At 36.4% G+C, this 27746-nt stretch overlaps 1 protein-coding gene across 1 annotated transcript in view; it reads left to right on the forward strand.

The window, feature by feature from the left end:
- The window catches only part of EYS (eyes shut homolog), an 874211-nt gene that overhangs the window by 114907 nt on the left and 731558 nt on the right, over positions 1 to 27746 (forward strand). The window contains exons 10-11 of the mRNA XM_054197017.1: positions 5736 to 5989; positions 18977 to 19081. Of these exons, the coding sequence (XP_054052992.1) occupies positions 5736 to 5989; positions 18977 to 19081 (359 nt within the window). The remainder of the gene's footprint in view (positions 1 to 5735; positions 5990 to 18976; positions 19082 to 27746) is intronic.

Below are 27746 nucleotides of genomic sequence, written 5' to 3' on the forward strand. Positions count from 1 at the left end.
TTAGTCTTGAATTAGTCTCACTAGGAAAGAGTAAAGCCTTACCTAGTGACACATTGTTAAATAAAATGCTTTAGAATATGAAACACTTCTTCACATGATGACAGCAAGATTATGAAAAGTAAACATAATTTAGATAACTTTTGAGTATCAAAAAATGCAAAGCTTCTATTACTTTATTCATCCTTGACTTTTCCCATTTCCTGCCAGCTGGATAAATTAAGCTGTTTGATTAGATTATTTTTTTATCTATTTTTCCATTTTCAAGTTTATTTATCCTATAATATATATGCAATTTGACTGCAGGAACTAGTTGGCAGTGCCATATAAAGTTACTACTGTGATATACACAGTGTTCTGTAGCAATAATAGGCTTCTTCCACTAGAGAAAGAGGAAAAATGCTTTTCCTTGCTTTGCTACAACTCCAGAAGGTAGGTGAATATATGTTGCAATTTCTTAGGGAATATCTCTGTAATAAGTTATACAACAGCTTTTCTGCAGAGAATATAGACACTTAGAAAAAGCCAAAGTGAAACTAAATAACCTTTTAGTCCATTTATGAAAGTGTGTGCAGTTCCTATTTCAACTAGAAAACACAATAATTAATACTGAGTAAATGCAGTTAATCTGCTTGGACTGAAATAATAATAATAAAAAAAATATTAAAAAACAAAGTAGAGAGATACTGGGAAGTCTTTGTTAAAGCCAAGCTTCAGTGCTCCTATGCGCCTTCTGTCTCAAGACAGAAATAGCTGGGTCGTTTCCTAGCACAGATCAGCATAACTACATCTTCAGTCTGGTCTTTGGCTTTTTTTCAGTCATTTTTAAGATTCATCCGTTGTACACAGTTATTTATTCAATGGCACAAGTTGTACTCTCTTTAGCGCAGGCAGTCTGTGGTGACGTTGTGACAGCCACCCTGCCTGGACTAACTAGTACCAACTTGTTTACCTGCACACCTGCACTTCTATACCTTCGCTGATAAAAAGTTATATCCTACTGCATATTGGTTTATATCCTACTGCATATTGGTAGGAACACATTGCAGCTATGCCATAACCACCTGCATTTGAGTAACACGTTCCTTCTTAGACTAAATTCTATGTCTGACTTATCTGCATCTCCATTTAACATTTATTTCACAGGCATATCAAATTATTGTGCAATATTAACTAGATTCAGGCAGTGGAGTTGCAATGTACAATCATCTGCATGATATGTGTGGGAGCAAAGCAATCCACAATTAGGTAACTGTGGCATAAGTTTGGCATCCACTACTAAAATCCATGTTTGTAGCAAAAGCATTGAGGTATTTGTTTTCCCGCCTAGGATCTGTTACACTCGAAATCTTGCTCTGAACAAAAGAGAACATACGTGAAGCTGAGAAATTATTGTTATTCCCATTAACGTTAATACAAAACTTCTTCATATTTACCTTTTCTTTGGTGCTATGCTCATCCTTTCAAGGTTCACCCAGTTTGTAAGGTTGACTTTTTAGTCTTCCTTAAGGAAGTAGCTGGGGGGTGTCATTATCATCTTCCCACTCCTTGCTGGGAGGTGTGCCCCCCTCACCAGAGGGGCCATTCCCAGAGCTGAAGCTGGATTGGGGAAGGCAGCAGGCACTGATGTGTCAGCACACAGCCGGGGCATCCCTCTGATAAGTGCAAAAAACTTGTTTCCTGAGCTAGAGATTCACTCACAAAGACAAAGCAGAAAAAATTCTGCTATCATATATATCTGTATACAAATTCTTTTCGAATTTATTGTACAGAAGCATTTCAGCTTTGCAGCAAATGAAAACTGCAAATCAATCCATGATTTAGTGCTTTTGATATCATGTTCAGTATTTTAATGCTGCTGAAGTATTAATGCAAGGTCATATTCATTAAAATCTAATGTGGTGATGGTATTTTTCCTAGTACAAGTGTAAAAGACTTAATTACTTAGAGATCATTGGTCTTGATATTATTTCCAAGACAGACAGGAAAAGATATTTGAAGTTTAGTTATATCAGTGTTATACCAGCACAGTGTTCAACAGAACTATGTTCAAGACTCATTTCATAGATCGACTTAGAGATGAAAAGATATCTAGTAACATCTTGGATCATTTAGTATCTTATAAAAATGTTAAAGACACAAATAAACACACTCAGATGCTGATATCCAAATCCCACAGAACTTCACTTACACTACTACACATTAAATTTAAGAAAGATCCACAGTATGATCTGTATCTGCTTTGTACATAGTGCTGTTGAATATACAATGCCTTAATGTAAGTGTTAACTATTACATGTTAATGCTGTTAAATTAATAAAAAATGCACCTAACTTTAAGACTGGACTAGCTTAGACTTTTACTGCACAAAAATGGCCTGTATTTATTGAAAAAATAGACAGATTATAAAGTACATATTTTAAAGAAAGACTATTACTAACTTATTCATTTAAATATTTTTTAATCTTCCTTTGTAGATTTTGCATATATGCTGCTATGTACTAAAGTTATTTGCAAACATGCCATTAGAATTTGATGTAGATTATTATAAATTACATTTATAAGGAGTTTATTGAACTTCTAGATCCTATCACCTCTAAACCGTAGTCCGGATTATAAACAATAAATTAATGATTGTTAGATGTTCTAATCCTCAACACATTAAAAAATTAACTTGTTACTCAGAGCACTAGAATACTCATGTTTGCATTGATGTATGTGCTTAACAAACACTAACAGAACAAAACCTCTTTCTGCATCGTTAGTTTGTAGTTTTACGTTGAGCAATATTAAATTGAAAGACATCCAGTTAAAATTTCACCAGGAAAAACAAAGCATATTCCATTCTTAATTGGTTCAGAGTCCTACAGACACCGAAGCACTGTAAAATACGAGACTCTAACAGCATTGCTCGCAGTACAGAATCAGAAGCATGAAACTGAAATTAGAAGATTCTCCATTACATCTGTTTCTGTGTAGTTCTGCGGTGTCAGAAGCTACACAACTAGTAATAATAAGGAAATGACAGAAACTTCCTTCTCTTTATCCTCTCTTTCCTGTTAAGGAGAGCTGTAAGTTAAATATTTTATTCAATATTAATGATAAGAGCCACATTTTCAAAGAATGATTGAGTAGTTGCATTTTCACAATATACACACTAATACTACTGTAAAAGGAATATTTTTTTTACTACATAATAGTTAACGAAGGAAATAAAGTGATTAACTGTACCAGAAAAATTAGTATGACTGTTGTTTCCATACTGAAGTTTTACTGGTGGTGGATCCCGAAACTGTGCAGCTAAAGGTAACTAAAAGTGCACTTGCTTTGCATGTTTATGCATAATAACATTTTATGTAAATCATCATTTACATTCAGCTGTAAAACAACCGTATGAGATGCAAACTTCATTCCTTTAAAAGTGAGAAACAGAAGCAGCTGGAGCTCTCAAGAGGAGGGGAAGATTTCTCCTTTGCTAAGGAGTGACTGGGGTTGGAAGAGAGAATACAGTAGTTACACCTACTTGAGTAGGTACTGTAGTGCAGTAGCAATGGATCTGTAAAGCAAAAATGGTGATGCTGAAGAACTCACATACAAGATATTGAGGGCTCACTTCAAGCAAGCTGTGTTTTGGTCCATGGACTAAAAGCCTGTTAGCAGTTGGTGTGCATTAGCTGTACTCCAAGGAGCACATCTACTTATTTAGTTTAAACTGAAACAAAACAATTTTACATGCTCTGATACTGCTCTGCAATGTGATACGAAACATTGCAGTTTGGAACAGCCAGGAAGTTAATCATGAAAGTCTTCTCCTCATCTGATCTAAAATGGTTATACAGATGCACCTTGAGACACAAGCAAGCACAAAGCCAGGCCTCAGGTATTATGAAAAAATTTCCTAATTTTAAAAAAAGTTGACAAAAATACGACTGGGAAGCTTGGGCCTTCCATCAAGGAGACAGTGGAAAGAACAGCAGCTAATATTTGTTTATATATTATAAAAAATAATAATTGTGTCTCAATCACTTGGTGATTTTGCTATTTAAAGAATTAACCATTTTATTTTCTAATAGCACCTGTTTTTTCCATAGATTAAAAGTCTTTTAATTATAAGAAAATTATTAAACCATCTCTAAACTCAGTACACTGTAGAGTTCAACATAAAAACCAACAATATCTCCTTATAAAGATACCTTCTTTACCGTAGGCTTCTTTTAGTCACAATATGGAAGGGAAAAATCACCTAATTTTCTATGTGCTCTGAAGCTAGTCTTGAACTCTAATGGCTGCACTAATGGCCGCAGATAACCTTGGGAGAAAAAAAAATAAAATTTAATTGGATCAAATATGGAGCTATTCATTTTATACATATCCCTTCTCCTTCTTCCTTTTTCTTCAGAAGTATTTCATTAGTATTATGATAGATGGAGCTCCCACAGTATTCTGCATTCTCAGTCTCTAGTTTGTGCACAGGCAAAGTTGTTTGGTCTTTCAAATTCTCTCTGGCCAAGAAGAATTGCAGGTCCAATTAGAGCCTAACTGAACAGAGAACAAAGTATACCAGTGGTGGATCTGGTTATAAATTCCTTTGTCCAAAAGTTAGATTGCAAAAAGCTTTTGTGAAATTACATTCAAAATAGCTATCATCATGTTATCTTTTATAGAATCCTTTCTGTACACAGAATCTTACATGGAGTCTTTTTCCTACTGACTTACAATTATCCTGTTGGAAATTTGATAGAGATATAAAAATATCTAAGAGGAAATTTCCACAAGTCTAACATAAAAAGGCAGGAATAATAGGCAAGAACTGAAGCAAACACGAACAGTCACTTCTGTTAAAAATAAAGAAAAAAATATCCTTTCTGCCAGATGGATCAGTAGGGAAAATTGCTATAATCAAGGCTTCCTTAACATGTTAGCTCTTTCCAGCATCTATATAGCACGCTTGTGGATCAAAAATATGTAAGATTATTGTAAGATTCTCTCCTCCCTTGCGAGAAGACATCTGCACATGGTAAGGAGAGGATCAATCAAAAAAAAATATTGCCAAGTAAAAGGGATTTTCTAATTTAGTGAGATGTGGATCAGCTATGAGACAATCCAGCTTTGTTTTCATCATACATAAGAAAAAAAAACCTGGTAGAAAGGGAAGCATGAAAAAGTCATCTCCAGTCTTATACAACTTATATGTCATCATATGTTGTGGGGAAAAAAATATCCTGCTCAATTTCTTTGAAGTTGTATAGATTGGGGTGGGGTTTTTTCAGTTACAGACAGAAATTGCCACCTTTGTTTCTAATGATAAAGCATTTTTATACTGATTTCATGTCTAGAGCAAGCAGGATGCAATATTGTTTTTTCTCTTAGTGGTATTGTAGCAGGCAATTAATAATTTTCAGAAAATAAATTATTAAAATGCGTAATACCAGTATACTATTTGAATATTGTCATTGGAAGTTTGATATTAAAAGCTATATAGCTACTGGTTTGTCCCGTCTAAATAGCTAAGATTTTGATTCGTGTGCAATTCCATTTAATTACTGGAAGCAGTCTATGTGAAACAAAGTTATTTAGTGACTAATTAAAGGTAAAAAAAGAAGATCGAAAAAAATTGCAATTCATTTGTGAGTAATTCAAAGTGAAAATGTTGTTAACATTAATAGACATTATTGACCTATATATTCAAGGCTGGTGTGTTGTGATTTTGTTTTTTTCTTCTCTCATTTCAATAACAGGTGCATATGTCCCCTTGGTTACACGGGTACATTTTGTGAACTTGATATAGACAATTGCATTGGAAACCAGTGCTCTGAATATGGTTTCTGTCAGGACCACTTGCGTAATTACAGCTGTAATTGCATGCCTGGATATGAAGGACCCTTATGTGAAGTTGAAATTAATGAATGCTCAAGTTCACCTTGCCAGAATGGAGCTACCTGTATGGATTTAATTGGCCACTTTTCATGTTATTGTGCTGCTGGGTTCAAAGGTAAGTTTTCTCTTTTGAAGTGCCTTGTACTACAGATGTGATTGCCCAATTCTATGTAAGCAACGTTTATATGATTGTTTAATAACAATTTTTTTTATATATATATATTTGTGTGTTTGTATGACTTACAGGACTTTTAACTGAATTAGCATGGAAACTCTTAGATTGTTGTTGTGATTTAACCCCATCCGGTAACTAAACACCACACAGCTGCGTGCTCGCTCACTCACTCCCCTCCCCAGCAGGACGGGGGGGCGGGGAGCAAGACAATTGGAAGGGTAAAAGTGAGAAAACTTGTGGGCTTAGATAAGAGCAGTTTAATAATTGAAACACAATAAAATAATAATAGTTAAAAAAATAATAAATTGTAATGAAAAGGAAAATAACAATAAGAGAGAGAAATCCAACCCAAGAAAGACAAGTGATGGAAATGAAAAACAATTCCTCAACACCAACCGACGGATTCCCAACCAGTCCCTTATCAGCGTCCCCCTGGCCAGCTTTCCTCCTAGTTTATATGCTGAGCATGATGTCATATGGTATGGAATATCCCTTTGGACAGTTGGGGTCAGCTGTCCTGGCTGTATCTCCTCACAACTTTTTGTGCACCCCAAGCCTGCTTATACTGCAAGGCAGTACAAAAAGCAGAAAAGCCCTTGGCTCTGTGTAAGCACTGCTCAGCCATAACTAAAACATCACTGTATTACCAACTCTGTTTCCAGCAGAAATCCAAAACATAGCCCCATCCTAGCTACTATGAAGAAAATTAACTCTACCCCAGCCAAAACCAGCACAATCCTAATTGTTCCTCAGCTGACCTTCCCTCCACTAAATGCACAATTCTGAGCATGAGCTTTGATGCCATTGGCAAAACCAACCAGACCAACAAAAATCGATCAAGTTCCAAAACACAATTTTAATTGTATTATTTCTGTTTCGCTGTTATGCAGTCCTAGGTATTATGGATTTAGTCATACACAGGCTGAAAACAACAAATGTTTTGGTACAGAACAGGAAAATCTAAGCATGAGGAGGAATGAGATCAACAATATCATCTCTCTGCACATATGGAATATAAACAGCTATATTTGAGTGAGTTGTTCAGACTCCCCTTCTACTCAGTGGAGATAGGACATCTGCCAATCTTAGACATCTGTTCTAGAATGAGATGGGCTATAGATTTCTTCAATGGCTTAGATGAATCAATCTCACACAAGCTGATAACGTGATTCATTTTTGTCATAATTTTCTGTTTTGTGTGAGTACCCTGATACTATGTGTGTGAGGCAGAAAATAATTTTGGATTCAGCAATACTGAAGTGTTGCATTCGCAGACTTTAGTCTGTATCATCCAGCATAAGCACTAATGCTTTGAATGCTTCTCTATCTTTATTTACAATCTGTGGTATACTACTATTAACAAAAACAAAAATAAATATTATAGTATACACAGTGTCATCTGTGCTAGTTAATCATTAATTTACAGCTTATTTTTCCAAGTTGCTGACGGCTCTTGCTCCAATTCAGGGAGCATGCACAGTACTAGACTTGTAAGTCCCAGTTAAACCATTGAGATAGCACATTTGGATCTTTCTGGGTCACCTACAAAGTGCTGAGCTATCAAGTAATTATAACTTCAGTGCTAATTTTTCATTATAAATTCTGGCTAGCTACACTCACTTTTAACATTTCAGCACTAACACTTTTAATTTCAAATATGTTTATATTCATTTAAATATATACATATATTTATGTATGTGATATATATTTGCAGATTTTTTTGTCCTCAATTTGAGTTGAGAATATAATTTCTTAGTCATTTGAATACACATTTAATAAAAGATTATTTTTCCTGTTCATGATCATTTATTAACAAATGTGTAACAAAACAGAGGATTGTCCCTGGGGTGGCCTAAATTCCATTGAGATAGCAAAAATAAATGTCTGACTACAAGCAAACAGAAAAAAATACTTGACTTACCTGTACAAAATCTAACATATTCCTATTTCGTTGCTGAAACTTCAACCCTTATTTTGTACTTCGCTGGTCTTAATGGGGGACTTCAACCACCCCAGCTGCAAGGAAAATACAGCAGGATATAAGATCTGCTTGGAAGAGTACCATGGGATAAAGTCCTGGAGGGAAGAAGGGCCCAAGAAAGCCTATCACCTCCTCCAAGCTCAAGAGTAGTTCATCTCAAAGAGCAGGAAGTCAGGCAAAAATGCCCAGGAGGCCTGCATGGATGATCAAGGAGCTCCTGGCCAAACTCAAACACAAAAAAGGAAACATACAGAGGGTGGAAGCAAGGACAGGTGACCTAGGAGGAAATACAGAGACATTATCCAAACATGCAGTGATAAGGTTAGTAAAGCCAAAGCCCAAATGCAGTTGAATCTGACAAGGGATGTGAAAGACGACAAGAAGTGCTTCTACAAGTAGATAGGTGACAAAGGGAAGAGTAGGGAAAATGTGGGCCCACTGCTTAATGAGATAAGGACTTGATGACAGTGGACATGGAAAAGTTTGAGGTACTGAATGCTGCCTTTGTCTAGTCTGTACTAGTAAGACTGTTCTTCAGAAATCCAATGACCTGGAGACCAGAAGGAAAGGCTGGAGCAAGGAATACATACCCTTGGTGAAAGAGGCTCAGGTCAGAAAATACTTAGGCAAACTGGATATACTTAAATTCATAGGCCCTGATGGGATGCAGCTACAAATGCTACAAGAGCTAGCAGATGTCATTACGAGGTCACTGTCGATAAACTTTAATTGATCATGGTGATTAGGACAAATGCCCAAAGGCCGTAAGAAAACAAATATCACTCCTATCTTCAAAAAGGGCTAAAAGGAAGACCAGGAGAACTACAGGCGGGTCAGTCTCACCTTGGTCACTGGGAAGGTGGTGGAACAGCTAATCCTGGAAACCTTGAACAACAAGAAAATCATCTGGAGTAGTCAGTATGGATTCACCAAGGGTTAGTCATGCTTGACCAGCTTGATAAACTTCTACGATGACATGACTAGCATGGTAGATGAGGGGAGAGCTGTGTATATTGTCTACCTTGACATTAGCAAGGTTTTGGAACTGTTTCCGACAATATCCTCATGAAAAAGTTGATGAGCAAATAGTGAGATGAATTGAAAACTGGCCGAACAATCAGGCCCAGAAGGTGGTGATCAGTGGCACAAAGTCAAGCTGGAAGCCCGTAACTAGAGGTGGACACCAGGGGTCAATAGCAGGTCCAGTGCTGTTTAACATCTTCATTAGTTGTCTGGCTGATGGAGCAGAGTGTACCCTCAGCAAGTTTCTCGGTAAAGCAAAAGTGTGAGGAGTTGCTGATACATCAAAGGGTTATGCTGCCATCCAGAGGGACCTTGACATGCTTGAAAAATGGGCTGACATTAATCCCACAAAGTTCCGGAAGGAGAAGTGCCAAGCCCTGCACCTGGGGAGGGATAACCCCAAGCACCAGTACATGCTGGAGGCTGACCAGCTGGAAAGCAGCTTTACAGAGAAGAACCTGGGGGTCCTGGGGGACATCAGGTTGAGTGTAAGCCAGCAATGTGACCTTGTAACAAAGAAGGGAAATGCCTAGGCTGCATTAGGAAGCATTTTGACAGCAGGTCAAGGGAAGTGATCCTTCTCTAGTCAGCACTGGTACTGAGGCTACTCCTGGAGTACTGTGTCCAGTTCTGGGCTCCCCGGTACAAGAGAGACATGGAACTACTGGATAAAGTCCAGTGAAGGGCCACTAAGATGACTAAGGGACTGGAGCATCTTTCCTATGAGGAAAGACTAAGGGATCTGAGACTGTTCAGCCTGGAGAAGGAAAGGATCAGGGAGGGATCTCATCAACATATATAAACACCTGAAGGGAGGATGCAAAGAAAATGGCACTGGGTTCTTTCGGTGGTGCACAATGACAGGACTAGATACAGTGGGCAAACTGAAATACAGAAGGTGCTGTTTGAACATCAGGAGACACTTTTTTTTTTTTTTTTTTTTTTACTGTGAGGGTGACACAGACATGGATGCTGTGGAGTCTCCATCTGTACAGATAGTCAAAAGACATCTGAACATGGTCCTGGGAAAGTGGCTTTAGGTGTCCAACCCCTTCTGCTCGAGCAGGAAAAAGATGACCTCCAGAAGTCACTTCCAACTTCAACCATTCTGTGGCTCTATGAACGCGAGGACTTGCTTATATATTACTGGAATATACTCTCTTTTTTTTATTATTTATTTATTTTATCACCCAATGAGATATTATATAATAGCATTTCCATAGAAGCAAATTCAAAGGAAAAAGAAGTTTCATAATATTACATATTTAGTGTAACTCATTATCACATGTACTCAATATATCAAATTCTGATTTTTCAGAGTATGAACTACAAACAACTAGTAAAAGGCTGTTTAAACTTATAAAAATGTTATCACTACACTAGCAATTCCATTTTCATGTAGTCTCTGTTTATGATCCTGGGATATTCCTCAGCACAGAAGAGATTACTTCATTCAAAACTGCACGTTATGAATCAGCGAAGAGTATCTCAGTGTAATACTAAAAAAACCCCATTTATTCTTATCTCATTTCTTTTTGTGTCTGTGTTTGTTATGTCATTTATCTGCAATTCAACATTTTTACATATTCAGATGTACTTCATTTTTCTTCATAAATAGTAAATTCAATATCAGGTGAAATATCAAAGGCAATAGTAAATAAACTAAAGAGTAAACCAGAAGTTACTGTTGCTCAGGATGCTGTACATCTTTGGGGAACTATCATACTTTGTGTACCAGGATTCATAGATTTGCAAATAAGCCATGAGTTCCCAGTCACCAACTTGGTTTCTCTCCTGCTAATAAATGAATCCCTGGGTACTTTTTGATATAACATTAGAATCATTTTTTACTTCAGAAAAAAAAAAAATTACATAGACAACTCATAGCTGTCTCCTCTGCCTAGATAATTGATCGATCTGATGTCTATGAGCATTTCTCAAATGCTTTACATTCTGTTAGCTAGGGACCCTTTAGGCACTGTAATGGGATTTGTCAACATGAAAAGCATGATCTGATTTAGTAAAAAAAACAAGTTCATAAAAAATCCAATACTTGGGTATTTGCACAGTAAAAACAAATACTTTGTAATATCATATACCACAGTCTTTCCTTTTGAACTGTAAACTGTACTTGTGATGGAAACTTTAATATGAAGACCTTTTGTAGGTATCTGGAGTACTCTCCACTTCCTACAAGAGAATTTGGCCTACATCAAACTTGCAAGTTTGCAGTATGATCTTTAAAAATGGAGTAATTTTTTTTTTTTTTCTCAACAAAATTACCCCATCCTTTTGATCATGTGATGAACCTCCATATTGCCCTCTCCTGGCCTCCTGGCTCAGTTCTTTAAACATAACATAATTCTGTTTACCTTCAAAGTCATTCCCAGTCTATCCCTTCTTCTGTATCATTGTATTAACTCTATCTCAAAACATCAGTGTTCAGCGTGAAATGATTCCAGCTTTCATGGTGACTGGTATTTCTAAACAAATACCACTGTGCTTCCTTTCCGGTTTAAAAGAAGCTCTTCTTGAAGTATTTGAAAAAAAGGCTGTCTTTATCCAAACACATCCTTCATTAAAACTCATGTTTGTTTAGATGCCTGCAAAAACATGAAGACAGCTGCTGAGAACTCTAAGTAGATGAGCAATGTTGCCTCATTGGCTTCTCTTGAGGGTTTGTATCTATGATATTGATTGTATAGTTAAGATTTGGAAAATCATTTTATTCTGAATATATATTGTACCTCACATAGCAAGATACTGATCCATCATTGTTTCACCCATGCACAAGTAACAAATAACAGTATTAAGGCTCATCACCAATGTAGGCCTTCCAGTGGCTTTTTGAGTTTGACATTAATGTATTCTATATATGATGCTATTCAGTAGTCTCTCTTTTTGTCCAAAAGAGGAAAATGGCATGTGGGAAATTTTAATATCATTCTATAACTTCAGATTTCTGTGCTTTGGTTTTCCTTTTTTATTCCACAAATACATCAGACAAGTCCACTTAATATTTGGAGTCTACCTAAGGAAGTATTTAAGTGTTTGTACTTTCAGTAATTAAATTGTCAGGATGTTTTTTTAAATATTTTATCCCCTCTGTGATGTATGTGAACAGTATATCCTTGATGCCATTAAGAGAAATCAGTCTTGAAGGAAAATACATGAAGTTGTGTGAAAACCAATCCTTTTCAACACAAGTAAGCTTAGGAACAATTAACCCCTTCTACAAATGAAGTCTAGAACAGCTGATGGCATAGTGAAGATTGACCCTGTCAAAAGGGAGCAGCAAGAGCAAGGCTGCTCTGTGAGGGGAACTACAAATGAAGATGCAAGTGTAACCCCAGTGCAGGCAGTGGCATCACTAAGCGAGGCACAGTCCTGCAACACCTAAACAGGGTCCCTCATGAGCCCCAGGCATCGCAAGCAATGGACCAGCTCCAGAGCCCATCCATGGAAGCAAGTTAGAGGCAGCAGGAGACAGGACCAGAGACAAAACTACAATGTACATACCAGGGGGTCCATCCAAAGAGAAAAACCACCTGCAGCAGGGGCTGAAGTCCATTCCTGAGACAGGGCCAGAAACAGGACTAGGAACAGACACATCTACAGAATAGCTCAGGCCAGATCTGTGTGCCTGTAGCTGTGTAGAGCTGAGCTGAGAAGGAGCTCATTGGATGAAACACAGGGTGTGTGGGAAGGTCCCAGGTGGGGCTGCTTAGGGCAGTTAGGGCCTATTAGTGTTCTCAGGGCCCTATGTCTGCTTATCTTAGCAGGGTCACCTGAAATTATGACATTATTATTTTTGCTGCACAAAGGAAAGCAATTGGGTTCAGTTGGTTTGTTCACACAAGCCTTCTCTGTTTGAAATACCTGCTTGTATTTCCATTCATGCAGTTCCTATTTTGACAGGGCAAGGCCATCTTGTGAGCACAGCTCATGTCTGCTCCCATGTCTCCAGCACAAACAGGGTTGGGCTGGGTGTGTGGCTCAGGGCATCGGGCAGTGCAGCCTCCATGGGGGCTCTGGCTGGCCTTTTCTGCTAGGAGAGACTATTGTCCTTGGCACCCTGTGCCAATGCATCCTGGCAGATGTACGGTGTTATCCCACAGAGGGAGATGAGCTGGGCTCGTGGCAGCTTACGGTTGAAGAGCCACAGACCTTCTCCGAGTTAACGCGCTTTCAGAGGAGCTGAGCCAGGGAAGTGGTTTAAAACAACATCATGCAAATCACTTTCAATCTGGAATAAGTGTTCACAGAAAGGCTAGCGCTGTATGAAGTAAATAAATAAAAAATAAAATTAGTTTGGATTTTTAACTACTGCAATTTCTTACACAGAAAAGACTTTGAATAAAAGAAAAAAATGACAACGTGTGTATAACAACAAAGTTGAGAAAGGGAAATGTCAGTTAAGTTCACTAAAGCCACACCTGGACCATCTGTCTTGCTTTTTCATAACTGCATTTTCTGCAAAGTTAGCAGAAATGTTACTCAGGCTGATACGTCAGTACAGTAATTTATGTTGCTTGGAAAGCAACAAAATCACATGATTTATTCTCAGGTACGTGACTTGAATGCTTTATATACATTTTACAGACTGGTGGACAGTAAGGCAGGAGTGTTGTGAAGACATCCTTCAAATATATTGTTACTGTTTTGGATACTAGTGAAACTAAAAAACCCTCTTGTTTTTTTCAGTAGTAGTTCATTAAGATTACATTAAGTAGAATTTTAAATCATTTGATTTTCATCTGATCTGGGAAGAAAAAGATTCAGATTATGTCTTGAAGTAATTTTTCCACAAGCAAGGAGGGTTTTTTTTAGTTAAAAAAATGTTCTTACACATCCTTTTATTAATTTTGGTCATTCTGTCTGCCTATGCATTGTCAAACTTTATATCCCATTACACCTATAAAACAAAAGTTGGGATAAAGAGTATGTAAACAAAAATTTGTATTTTGATACTTTTGCATGTGTTTTATAATTCAGACAGAGAAGTTAATAGTAGTAATGGCGATTAATAAGGGATACTTATGTATAATGTGTATTACATTGAGAAAATAAGCTCTCAAATCAATTCCAGTTTTATTCTAATTTCTGAATATTATATTTGAGAAGGATATGAAGTTAAGTTATTCTGATATCAAAATAAAAATCAGTTTTGTGGATATTCTGCATAATCTAAAAATAGTTCAATTAGTTCAGATAAATTAAGCTCTTTAAGTTAAGCAGAAATAAAACATCCAAAGCTTGAACCACTGAAAGGTACAAACTTTCAATCTAGTGATCGTACAGAGTTGCTCCTACTTTTGAAGTGAAGGAAGATTCATTGAGGCTTCGCCCATTATATTTATGAAAAGGAATATTTCTTTGTTTTCTCTGATCTCCAGTTATATTTACCTGAGAACTTCAGAACATCTCCGTTTGCTAAAATAGCATGTTTTTTTTTAAACAGAGAAAGTTACATCAGTAATGCTGGTGAAGGACTAAATATCTTTTCCTCATTTTTTCAGCGTGCACCTACTCAGGTCCCTAGGCTCTTCTCAAAACTTTTGTGCTCCCGCAGAATAAACTGTCACTTGTGTATCATCAACGTGCCTGTAGAAAATGTTGCTGTTCAACGTCAGGCCATGCAATTTGCAAGACTGACAGACTTTCCTAAGTAGCTGTACTTATTTGTTATACATTTTAAGAATACTTCAAATTTATACAGGATAAAGCACACTACAGAGTTAATAAAAGTAGAATCCGCTCATGATCAGTTTTAACATTCTCTTTGTATTTCAGAATTTGGTGACATGATCCCTGTAAATTATTTAGAAATTCAGATCCTAAGCTATTATTTATTAAATAGATATTTAAATATTACATTTTACTACTAATTATTTTTGGATGTTATTTAAATATTACATTTTACTACTAATTATTTTTGGATGTGTTGTATTAATTTTAACCTTAAAAGTGTAAATCCAGAAAATATTTATATTAACATACTTTGATGTTGAAAGTAATTTGTAGCCAATTAGTTATTTTTATGTAATGTTCAAAGAAGGTTCTCATCATCCAGTTAAAATGCATAGCTGAGATTAGCTGCATATTGAAAAAAAAAAGGCTTCTCTGTACGCGTCCAGCTTTTTTCGTGTCTCAAATACTCAGAAAATATGGTCTCACAGTAGCTTCATAGATTCTTTGATTCTCTCTGGAATATTTAAAAAATACTGTCCATATATTGCCTTTGTAGTCTGAGGACATGAATTCTTAAATTTCCCTAGCAACTATTTGCAAGAAGTTTTGAGACATGCCTTTTGTCAGGTGCAACTGCCAGTTTAATGACACCCCATGTTATGGCACATTACCAGAAGAGCTAGTTATTGTCTGCAGTACACAAAAAGCAATTACCTTTATTTTCACAACATGTGCATTTGATTGGCAGAAATTGCAGTAAAATATGAAGGCTTTTCCAAGTTTTATCATGATTTATAGGAAGAAAATGCTATTCTCTTAGCCTTTTCTGAGATGTACAGAATTACCAAAACTGCACTGTTAACTTTTACATGAAAAATACCATCAGTTTTTCATCTTTGTAAGTCGTGTATTTTTCAGTGGCTAGATAGCAAAATTAGAAGGGAAACAAAAGTGATCTTGAAGGAATGGTAAGAGAGATGCATAGAAACTAGAATCTTAGCTGTGTATGTCAACAATACTGCAAGTTTGTCAGGAAAAAAATGGTGAACTCTCTGTATTTAATGTGTTAACAGCATTTTCAACTCAAATATTTCAGAAAGTTTGATATCTTTCTAAATCATTCTACAAGTACTGTTAGCTAGCGCAACTTGTAAATCAGTCAGCAGTTTTCACAAATATTTTCATCAGTTATGAGAAAGGTATTCTCAGTACTTGATAACTCAGATGAGACTGACTGGCATGTAATTGCTCCTTTGTCAACTGAAGTAATTTAGCTGTAATAATGGCCTCCAGCATAAAATCAGCACCTTTTTTATCAGAGTAGGGATTGATTGATTTATTTATTTCTATTTCTTTGTTCTCCTAAATGAAGAATGGAATTCGTACACATCTAGCATGGCCATAGGTAAATAAAAGCAAAGTACCTGAAACCAGATAGGTTTCTGTTAAACAAGTATAGCATGTATATCTCTACTGTACAGCATTAGTTTGGACATTTAGGATTAAATGTCTAAATTGGAACTAAATCTTTTAATCTATGGAGTGTTGCAATATAGATTAATACATTAAAAAAAACTGTAGTCATTGAAGTCTTAAAATACAGAGGGGTTAGTGGCATGATATCAGAAGTGAAACTCAGTTTCTGATGCTACTGGTGAGAATTTCTTAGCTATACATTACAGCAGATATTTATTTTTTTCCAAATGAAGATGGAAAATAAATTATCTTTTTCTGCATCCTTTCTCATATTGACAGAATCATTATGTTTCCTGTCAGACTTGGAATAGGAGAATGGCTTTGACTCCTTTCTCACCTTTTCTACACACAATCGGGTTTTGTCACTAGTCCTCAACACAGCTAAAGCTCCAATGTTCATTTCATGTCCCAAATTCCTCTAGCCTTCATTATTTCATCACCCTCTCAGGACTACCCGGGTGTTGTATCATTTCATATAGTTCAGTCAAAACATGGTCACAGAATTAACCTTTTGATCAGATGTCATTTTGCTTTTGAATTCCTTAAAGGGTTCACCTTGCTCAGTACATGCTATTTTTTGGGTTTTTTTGGAAATACTCCTCACTTGACAGCTGCCCTCTGTGTCTTTGTTCTTTTCTCTTATTTTCTACCATCCCGTCAGGATTTCCAGCCTGAATGACCAATTTATGGTACTGTTATAAAACTGTTGCAGCTTTCTCTGCTTGTTGTCTATTTCATCCCCTAAAGACTATTTTCTGGAGGCTGAATACAGGATATCCTATAATGCATCAGATACTGACATTTAGGGAGCTGAATTTCACCTAAATACTCAGGTTTAAAGTATAGATCTGTAATCAGAAGCCTACATGCAGTTGACTCATTTTCCTGCTGAATGTCACAATTTCCTACCCCAAAAAGAAAAGAAAACCAGAGATGGATAAGAACAGCTCACAGGGAACTGTAGCTATACCTGTTATAGCCATGTCTAGAACTTATGGTACTATCAAGTTCAGTAACATACCTTTGTTGCCTTAGTTTCAAGAGGAAAACAGAGCGATCTTCACAAAAAGGCAGAAAGAAGTTCACAAATCTTGGGTATCATGAGTAAAAGGGGGTGATCTCATTCCAATATTTCCCTTAGAATTGCATTTGCTGTATTTTAACCTTTTACCTATTAGGACTACACGACAACTCAAGGGAAGCAAAAGAACCTGTTTAAAGGAGTTCTTCTTGTACATGCTGCAGCTTACCCGTGGCTTGTGGCCAGATGATTTACTTCTAGAGGGAACTCTGTTTGCGCTACTCTCCACTTGTCTATGCAGAAGAAGAGAACAGATGCCAATGCGTTTCCATTTATCTTCCCCAAAAGAGACCTACCATAATCAGGGATTAACTGTGGAAATGGAGCTGAACTAGAAAACATAAGGAAAGCAAAATAACAGAATTAGATCAGAAATGTTGCACATAGTGCTGTTACTTTATCAGCACTTCAAAGAAAATTTAAAAAATCAAAAGAAATTAGAAAAGGACTCGTATTTGGCCCAGTCCTGACTGTCTGTATTCCTCACTGGTGCCACAGCACATTCTACGCAGCACTCAGCAGCTGCTGCTAGCAGATATCTTTTTAGTTTACTGAGTTACCTGAACTTTCCCTGGTCTCTGCTTGTGTCTCCCTCTTTTCATCCAGATATCTTGAAGTCTTATGGAAAATGCAAAGCATGTTTAGAGGCAGGAAAAAACCCTAAAAGGAGCCACTCTGTCATAAGTTTATGTGTGTAAGACAACCTTGGTGCTACTAAGGGCTTCTCCAATTGAGGTCTTTTATATCTAGTAGATTCACAAAATACAGGTTTTGAGAGCTGACTGTCTTGGTTCATATGGTTGTATGAGAGGGCATGTATGTCTACTGCAGATAAGAGACCAAATATTTTCTGCAGTGCAAAGAATTCAGAGGAATTTCAGCATTTGTTTTGGTTTTATCTTCTGTAAGGTTCACAGAAAGCCCAGTGTGCTTTGTACACTGCTGACCTGTGATAATACTGAACATACGATTTGCTTCCATATTCCTCTGGCTGGCAATAGATTTCCTGTTACAAATCAAAGCAAGACCTATTGTAGATTACAAATCTACATTTCACTATACTCCCTACCTTTGCTCTTAATTATTTCATTCCGTCTCATCTGCATTTTGCTTCATTAAATATTCTTCAGTGAATGATCGTCCTTCTCCTTTGTATTACATGAAGAAAAAGGTACATTCAGTTATCATAGTACCGACAACTTTCTGTAGAACATAGGCTCAACTCTACTGTTACACATAACTGTCTGTAAATTAGTGTTGGCCTGCTTTTCATATGCAATGTTATTCTGCTATTCTTTTTCAAAGGAGACAGTGAGTGAAATGAAAGAAAATGATTGACACAACTGAACAAAAATTGCCTGAATATAGTAATTTTGTATAACGGAAAAAAGCTCTGGGATTATGTATGCCCTCAGCAGGAAAGCTTTCTATTTTTCTGATTGTCATGCTTCCAACATTGCCTGTCAAAATGGACTGTCTTGTAACCAATGAAGCAGAAAAATTCATGACACACAGGATGTCTATCAGTATCCCTGCGTACTCAGTAAGCACACCTTGGCCAGTGGGGTCAGCATTTCGACTGTGACAATCTCATAGTCCTTCTTCATTACAAACGTGTCTCTATGATTTGAACATGTCAGCACATTTGTATTTTTATTTTAATCTAAAATTTCAGGAGAAACGTGTTCTGGTCGCATGAATGAGTGTCTAGACAGACCCTGTTGGAACGGAGGAACCTGTGAAGAGGACATAAATGGCTTCAAATGCAATTGTCCCTTTGGTAAGCATTTATTGGGTTTATGTGATTGTTCGTTTGGCATTTATTGGTGTTATACGATTGTTAGTTCATACAATTGTTAGTTTGGCATAGTGTGTGAGTTCTACATTTGTTACTCGGGTGATATAAAGTCACCCAAGCAACTAACCCGAGTAAATATGTTGAAGATTTTGCTTTGCTAATTATATATACACTGTATAATTTGGGATTTTGCATGTTATTTTGACTAAAAAAACATAGAAAAAGTTGGGTTAGAAATTCCTGATCATAGAAATTCTTTAACCAGGATCAGCAGTTTTTTTCCAATTTTTATAATCATTGTGGACAGAGGGGGGCCATTGTGGGGGTAGAGATTTAGCAACTGGTAACTTCATTCATAAATGTGGATAAGAAATTACTGATAAATTCTAAACAGCTTTTTGGGGTTTGGCATGTATATTTATAAGCTCAGGTCAGAAAAACTAATTTTATACAATCATGGTCTAAGAAGGCTTACAGAACTGGGGTATTTAGAAGAAAAACTGATAGTGATCAATAAACCCTGGAAATGTCAGAGTACTGAAACAAAAGTCTCCAACCATCCCTCTCAAGAAAAGCAACTGATTTTAAGAGGACTTCAATTTGCTTAATATCAAGAGATCTTTAAATGCTTTAATGGTGGTATCCTGCTGAGTTGGAAACTGAAGACAACACCGAGTTATATCTTTGAAGGTAAGATGATACTTTCATGTTTGTTGCTTCATTGGGACAAATGTAGGCATGTGCTCAAGTGATTTAATGAGTAAAGGCTGTAGCTAAATATTAACACAATCATTACCTCCTTTGTTCTGAGAAGGAGATTCTCGCATTCAGTGCTCTGCTTTGCTATCCCGTTTTAACTCTCATTGGTGTTTGCTAACACTCACATACAGTGGATATGAGGCAGAAACATCCTGCACCTCCTTCCACAGATCTGAAGGGAGATCTCTTTGACACACAGAATGTGTGTCAGTGATAGGGAAGAAAATTGTTGTGATGTTGTCTTAGTAGGTCGTTGTGCCTCTTTCTTTAAAGAAAAGTCAGTCACTCTGCAAACAGGCCTTATCCACTTAATTTTTATTATCATTCTTAGTGTGTGTGTGCATGTACAGTTTGAGTGTCTGTAACTATTCATTCCTTTGTGTTGTGCCTCTGAGGTTAATCTAGGTATTCACCTGGAACAATGGGGTTTATGCAATGGATACATATACACTAGAAACTGAGTTTCGTTCTATTGAATCTACTAAAATGCTGTGCATAGCAGTGATTCTTCATCATCATCAGTCAAAGGAACAAGTAACTCTCAGTCAACCAGAAGTTACCTGTAGAAATGATCAGCTATTTTTGAAAAGAGTTAAGATATTTTGAGTTACTATGTGCAGCTACTTTATTAATATAATGGCAAGCTGAATTAGAGAGGGGGAGAATTGTGTAGTGGTATGCATACGTAACAATGAGCTGAAAAGAGAATTTTAGTCTAAATGTGATGCAGATTCCCTTTGTGCCCTTGGGTAAATTAATGAATATCTCAGTTCATATTCTCCAGCTGAAGGTGTAGATAAACAAGTGTAACCATCTCACAAAGATATTAAAATGATTAAATAGATGATGTCTGTAAATTGCCTGAAAAAAAAAGTTGCTACATTACTGGATATTTTTACTGCTACCTTGGTTCTAACTAGAGTATCACTTCAAAAGATAAGGCAGCTAACTCAAGCTAATCCTGAAGTGAAAAATGACAATTTATGCCTCCATACTTTCATTGACAACCAGTATCATATTGGATTTCTGAAAAAAAAAAAATAAAAAAATAGATTTTGCTTATCAGAGGATCTGTAGTTGCTGGCTTTTAGCAAGTAAGTAACAGCAAATAAATAAATAATAAAACCATTGAATAAATCACATCTATTCAGTTACAAAATACAAAGGAGCACAAAGAATTTGGATATGCCCTAATGATCCAGTTCTTGTAAATGAAGGTATTTGTATCTGCGTCTGACTAGACCACCAATAGCTTATTTTTCACTGACTGTTTTTCTTTGGAATACATTTTTATTCATTAGGTAGGTGGCTGTTATCTTTCCACTTTTCTGCTTTGCCTGCTGTTGTCTGAAACAGTCTCTGGCTGCGTCTTATATTTAGGTGCATGGTGATGTTTTTCCCAAATTAGACCTTTCAATATTATCAAATTTGCTACAAATAACGAACATAAAGAGCTTTCCTCTATATGCAGTGGTGGTTCTATTTCTATTTTTATTTAAATTTTTATTGTATGAGGAATTGTAACTCTGTTTTCCTAGATACAGCTTCTGGGCAAGAAATATGTCAGCAGCATGTCTGCCATGTCAAAAGTGAGCAGCACTATTTTTTAGCTTTGACTAAAACATTTAAAGGTGATCATAGGTAGGAGTTATATGCATTAAAATTTAACGAGATTTTTCCTTCAAATTATGCTGTAACAGTCATGCCATATATATGGGGATATGAGAGCAGAAGTTATCTTCATGTACAATTTAGTAGGAAAAGGATTAATTTCCTTTTAGTTTTTTCCTTCAGAAACTCTTGATGCTAAGCTAAAATAAATCTGGAAGGACTCCTGAAGAGTTTTGTATGCACAGTGGGTGAAGATAGCTTAATGAATGATCTTGGCATGGCTTAATACTGAAGAGACGCTGCATGAATAGTAAAGCTATAAGTTTTGAAAGGAAAGAGTGTTTTGTGTCTTCTTTTCTCTTATACAGTGTCTTTATGCAAAGTGGATGTCATAGTAGGAATTTTCAATATTCAGATATCTATTTTTTCAAAAGCTCATGTGGTTACGCATGATATATAATGTTGTGTCTGGAAATGTGTGACTGCCCCAGTGAGAATGTGAACATGATCGATGAAAGCCTGGATTCTCCACTGTTACTGTGTGGTGCAGACATTAGGTCGGATCTGAAAAAAATCAGGCTAATTAGCCTGATTAACAAGCAAGGTTTATTAACCCGACAAAAAAGCTATGCTAAATAGTTACACTGCTTCTGATATTGAAGTAAGCTCTTTCAGATACTGCATCTTTATAAAGTACTATATTTAAGAAGTGCAGAGCTACTAACATATTGCCGTTGGCTGGAGTTAAGAGAATTCCATTGTCAGAGAAGATTTATAGACTGATCAAACTGCTTTTGATTGAGACTTGTGGTCTTCCATTTTTATTTTATTTAAAGAAGAGTTTGACGTGGGAAATGCATGTAGAATGAGCAATGGGACCTCTGCATTACCAGGGCAGTCCTCCAACAGACCTAGCTCCAGTCTGCCACGTTTATGTCTGTATGAACTTTCCAAGACAGTCTCTATTTTTAGAAATTGTCATAAACGCAACTGTGAAGACCTCAGTATTTTCTCCACTGAAAAATACAAAGTTGTTGGGGTTTTTTTCCATCAACAATAGTCACTGTGTTAATAGAAACCAAGGCACAATAACGTTACACACTTCTGTAATCAGTATATAGAAAATACTGAACACACACTGTTGGGTGCAATCACAATGAGAATTTTCTTACAATAGTGATATTCTTCAGTGTATTAAATATATTTATACTATGTTTCAAAAGACAGAAGCATTTTAATTTAGTGCAGAACCTGCACTTTTGTGTAAGAGTGTAGATATTTATTTCATTTTGAGAAAAATTTGAAAACTTTATTTAAAAATAGATGCATTAAAGATTTTACTAAGCATGTGAAATGTTTCCTATCTTTTGAATATGATACTGCTATCTCCTTTAATTACTCTATAAAATATTAGTGAAAAAAACTTATTTACGTCAGTCATAAAAATAAGAAATGTTGATGCAATGCAAAATTGCAAGCATTTTCTTCATTTCTTTCACTACTAAATACAGCATAAATCAATAGGAAACTTCAGTAGGAACTTCCCAAAATAAAATCTAATTGCTGGAATATTTGTGCTATATATGATCATTAAACAACAGTGAATAATGCCAGAATAATTTTTATTTATCTAAAACAAAATAATTATTTTTTTAATAGTCTTAGAATAGTAAGATACGCATCACAAAAATACATCTGTGGAAAATAGTTTATCACATAAAAATATTTGAGTAAATAAGATACATTGATTGATTTAAAGCACTACAGTAATGAATAACTTAATATTGTTAAAATATTTTTCCTATTTTTAGAGATCAAATTCTGCCCTCTTTATAACAAAGATTTCCTGTTACTGAAATTCAAAAGTTTCACTATTTTTACTGAATTCTTACTTTATCAATTCACATTTCATATCTCATATATGCAAAAAAAATTCTCTGTAAAATATGAGTAGGTATGTTTTCTCTACCTAAATGTCAGGAAACTAGGTTACCTCTGAAAATTTTGCTACTGTTAGCTGAACCTCAGTATAAATCCTGCTAGCTTGGATTCACTGATGCACTAAAAAGTTCCACAGTTTTAACAGTAACACAAATATCAAAGTACTGCTTTGATTCATTGGCAGTTCATTTAGTACATCTTTTTTCAAATCATGTTTTGACCCTCATATAAAAATATAAAATCATATTTATCCCCAATACTTTCTCAAAAAAATAAAAAATCTTTGAAAAAATTCACAAAAAAGATAAATATTTAAATTAAATAAAAAAGATAAATATTTATGAGGAAGGACATGTGTTCTCTTCAGCTATAGAAATTCAACCTCACTTTTTAAATGTAAGAAATAATAATTAAGTTCCAACTAAGAGAAAAATTAGCATATCAATCTTCATACTTGTTCTGTTTCAGTTCAAATCAGGCAAACTCATAAGTCTGCGCATGTAAACATAAACGAGTAAAGTATGATAAACACCCTTAGTGATACATTTTAGCTATTTATAATGTCAAAACAACAAGTATTAGTAATTTGAAATTTCTAGTAAGGAATGCATAGTGTTGTATTATATGAAATCAAGTCATTGTTTTCCAGGGAGTATCCTATAAACACATTCAATATATTCGTAGAAGAAGAACCTTGGGGGTATGTAAGAACAATTTTAAAAGTGAAGAAAAGACATTTCAAAAAATGTATGCCTTTTTGAATATGTATGTCCATATTTCTCTATCTTCAAAGTACATTTAGAGCTGTAATAACACAAAATTTAAAAAATAAAAATGTCATGGTGTAGACATTCCTAGTCCAAGACCTTCGATAATTTGCAATTAATATTTACATACTTTTAAAGTAGGGTGTAGTTGGAATAAGTGCACAATGACCACAGACTGATGAAATATTTAAATATAATGGATAAGAAGTCAATACTGAGTAATAGAGAAGTGCATAAAAACTTGAAAAGTACTCTTACTTCTGGAAAACTTCAAATTTGGGAAGAGTATGATGGATTCCTTTTTCAACCACCCGTCTAGTGGTCTACATACAACTGACTTGGTAGGGTTAAACAAGACAGCAAACTCTTCTTTTATTGCAGAAAGAAAACCCACATTTCAGAAACTAAGAGAACACCAATAAGGAAATCCTTCATCTATAAAAGGTGAAAGAAAGGATGGCCTAGGGCTAAAGCAATGAACTTTGATTTAGGAAATCTGTTGCGAGTTCTACATTACTCCAGAGTGAATTTTTACACAATATATTTAATACCACAAGTTAGTCAAAGAATTGGTTCTGCTAATATGAACTGTAGCATGATGCTGGTGGCAGAAAGTTTTGAGCTGAGGTTTCTGATCACTGGCTTGTGCTTATCCAAATCTAAAGTCTAACGTTAACCTTCATCTGGCTCCTTGGTGCCAGTTAAGGTGTGCCGTCTCTCTCTAGTCAGCTACCCAGATCTACCCCAAATGCTTCTGTATCCTACATAGTCAGTTAAAATGACCAAAAAGATTACCTTTTTTAGTTTTAGTTTTCAAACTTACATATGCTTGAGAAGCAGGATTACTCTTCCTTGTTAAGAAATCAGAAGAGCTATATGTATTTAGCAAATCTGAAATATGCACGTTTAACTCGTGTATGCAAATTTTATGAAAATACATCTTATGCTTTATAGTTACTGTCAGGTAGTTCATTGTCTTAATATGTTGTCAATTTTAACACTAAAACTATTATTCTCATATGGCAAATCTCCTTTCAGCAGCTTTAAAAATAATTAATTAAAATTCTCTATGTTACAGCTGAGATATCTCAGAAATTATTCCAGTACTCCATGCTGCTGTTGATAAGATACTGTCACTAAATAGGATGAAAAGAGGTCATTTAATACAGATCATTAATTCACATAAATATATCTCAACATTGCTGGAAACCTGACATAACTAGAGCCTTAACTTCTAAAAATACATAACTAGAGAAAACTCTTGCCTTTCAACAATTTGGGTTTGATTGTTATCAGATTTATTTTTGCATTTCTTTTTAATTTCCTTGTAATAGAACCTATTTTTGTATCACAACATAAGAACCCCATCCATCAAAAGTTATAGGTTACTTTAAGTAATGGAGCCTTGTAGGACTCTGCTTTTGTGAGAGTACAAATTTTTTTGCATCTCAAGATAAGGAATAGGACAAAGAGAAATACAACAATTCCATAAAATGGAATTGGACAATGTCTTTAGATATTTTATGACGTTACGTAGTTCCTTTTCTCTCTGTATAGAAAACATCCATGGCTTTCAGGTGAAGGCCATCACCATCTTTTGAAAGTGTTTAGCAGAAGGTAATTCTATAATGATATAGCTTGGGTCACTGGTTACTCCTAGTATGGCTTTTCGTATGACGTTCTGATGACCTTATACAGGAGATTGTACAAGCATTATATTTGAACGTTAACATTCTAGATAATAGTATTCCCATTTACCTGATGAACAGTATTGGTCGATTATGGCATATGTTTATCAACAGTGAATTTCTTCAAGGCAATTTTTTTTTATAATGCTAACACTGCATCCTTTTATAGGGCTTTCTTTTCAGGGGCATAGAATATACCATCTGAACACCATCTGTCTATCTATATAGCTTTATCTAAATATGTATATCTTTCTAAAAGGTGTATATTTCTACATGTATATCTTTCTAAAAGAGTAGCTTCTGGAAAAGTGATCTCTGCCTCCCAGTTGATACATGGACCATTGTGGACAGACTGGATGACATCGGCACTGCATGATCAGCATCTCCAGGCACATGAGTTTCTTGTGCACAGGCAAATTTACAGTCTTCATGGAGGAAGAACTTATCATTAGACGTACACTAAAAAATCTAACACATAAAAATTGAAGCACACCAAATTTGCTAGCCATGTTTTAGTTATCTAGGACAGAATAGTTTAGAGGATTTGGTTGTGCAAAGTGTATTGGGTGCCCACTGCAAGGCGCTGGCGGGGAGGCTGTGGGGCGGCCTCTGTGAGGAGAGGCCGGGGCTGCCCCGTGCTGGACACAGCTGGTTCCAGCCGGTTCCAGCTGGTTCCAACAAACCCACCACAGGTCATGGCTGAGCCCCGCAGCCACAGTGGTGGCACCTCAGGGAAAACATGTTTAATAAAGGGTAAAACACTGCACAGAAGTTTGTGAGAGAGAGCAGTGCAGAAAAAATATTTGAGAAACAGTCCTGGAGGCACCGAGGTCAGAGAAGAAGGAGGGGGAGGAGGTGCTCCAGGTACCAGAGCAGAGCTTCCCCTGCAACCCCATGGAGAAGACCATGCATGAGCCAAGTTGTCCCTCTGCAGCCCATGGAGGGGCGCAGTGGTGCAGATACCCACACTGCAGCCTGTGGAGGACCCCACACCAGAGCAGGTGGATGTGCCCTGAAGGCAGCTGCAGCCTGTGGAGAGCCCATGCTGGAGCAGGCTCCTGACAGGATCTGGGACATGTGGAGATGAAGATCATGCAGGTGTAGTATTTTACTGAAGGACTGTATCCCTGGAGAGGACCCATGCTGGAGCAGGTTTATCATGAAGGACTGCAGCCTGTGGGAAAGACCCACACCAGAGCAGCGGGAGTGTGAGAGGGAAGGAGCAGCAGAATGTAGCTGTTATGGACTGACCACAGTCCCCCATTTCCCATTCCGCTGTGCTATTTGGTGGGAGGAGGCAGATGAGTCAGGAATAAAAGAAGTCGAGACTGGGAAAAAGAGGGGCAGGAGAGGTTAGGTGGAATACGGTTTAGGTTTTGTCTTTGTTTTGCACCATCCTACTCTATTTTTAATGGGCAATAAAACTAATTTTCTCCAAGTTGTCTGTTTTGCCCATGATGCTCACTGGTAGGTGATCTCCCTGTCTTTATCTCAACCCACAAGATTTTTTCATCTTATTTTCTCCCCCTGTCATGTTGAGGAGGGTGAGTGAGAAAGAAGCTGGGGAGGGGTCTGGCAACCTTCCAAGGTGATCCCACCACACAGTCACAAGCACCAGTCTTGAGGATTAACATATTTAATAAAAAGAAAAGTAAAAACAGCAGGAACCTTTGGTATTTTAACCTTGCCAAGTATGTCTTGCATCTAAGGACAAAGTTTGCAGCAAGAAAGTTCTAGAATATTTAAATCCAGGTTAGCTAGTTATATAATGAACATGAGGAATTCTGCTTAAGATTCTTGAAATATGGTGAAAGCACCATAACAATAGGCCCTATAAACAGGGTGGAAGGCCTTAGGCAAACATTCTGCTCAGTACTTTGA

Source organism: Rissa tridactyla, chromosome 3, assembly GCF_028500815.1.
Source record: "Rissa tridactyla isolate bRisTri1 chromosome 3, bRisTri1.patW.cur.20221130, whole genome shotgun sequence".
Classification (NCBI taxonomy): domain Eukaryota; kingdom Metazoa; phylum Chordata; class Aves; order Charadriiformes; family Laridae; genus Rissa; species Rissa tridactyla.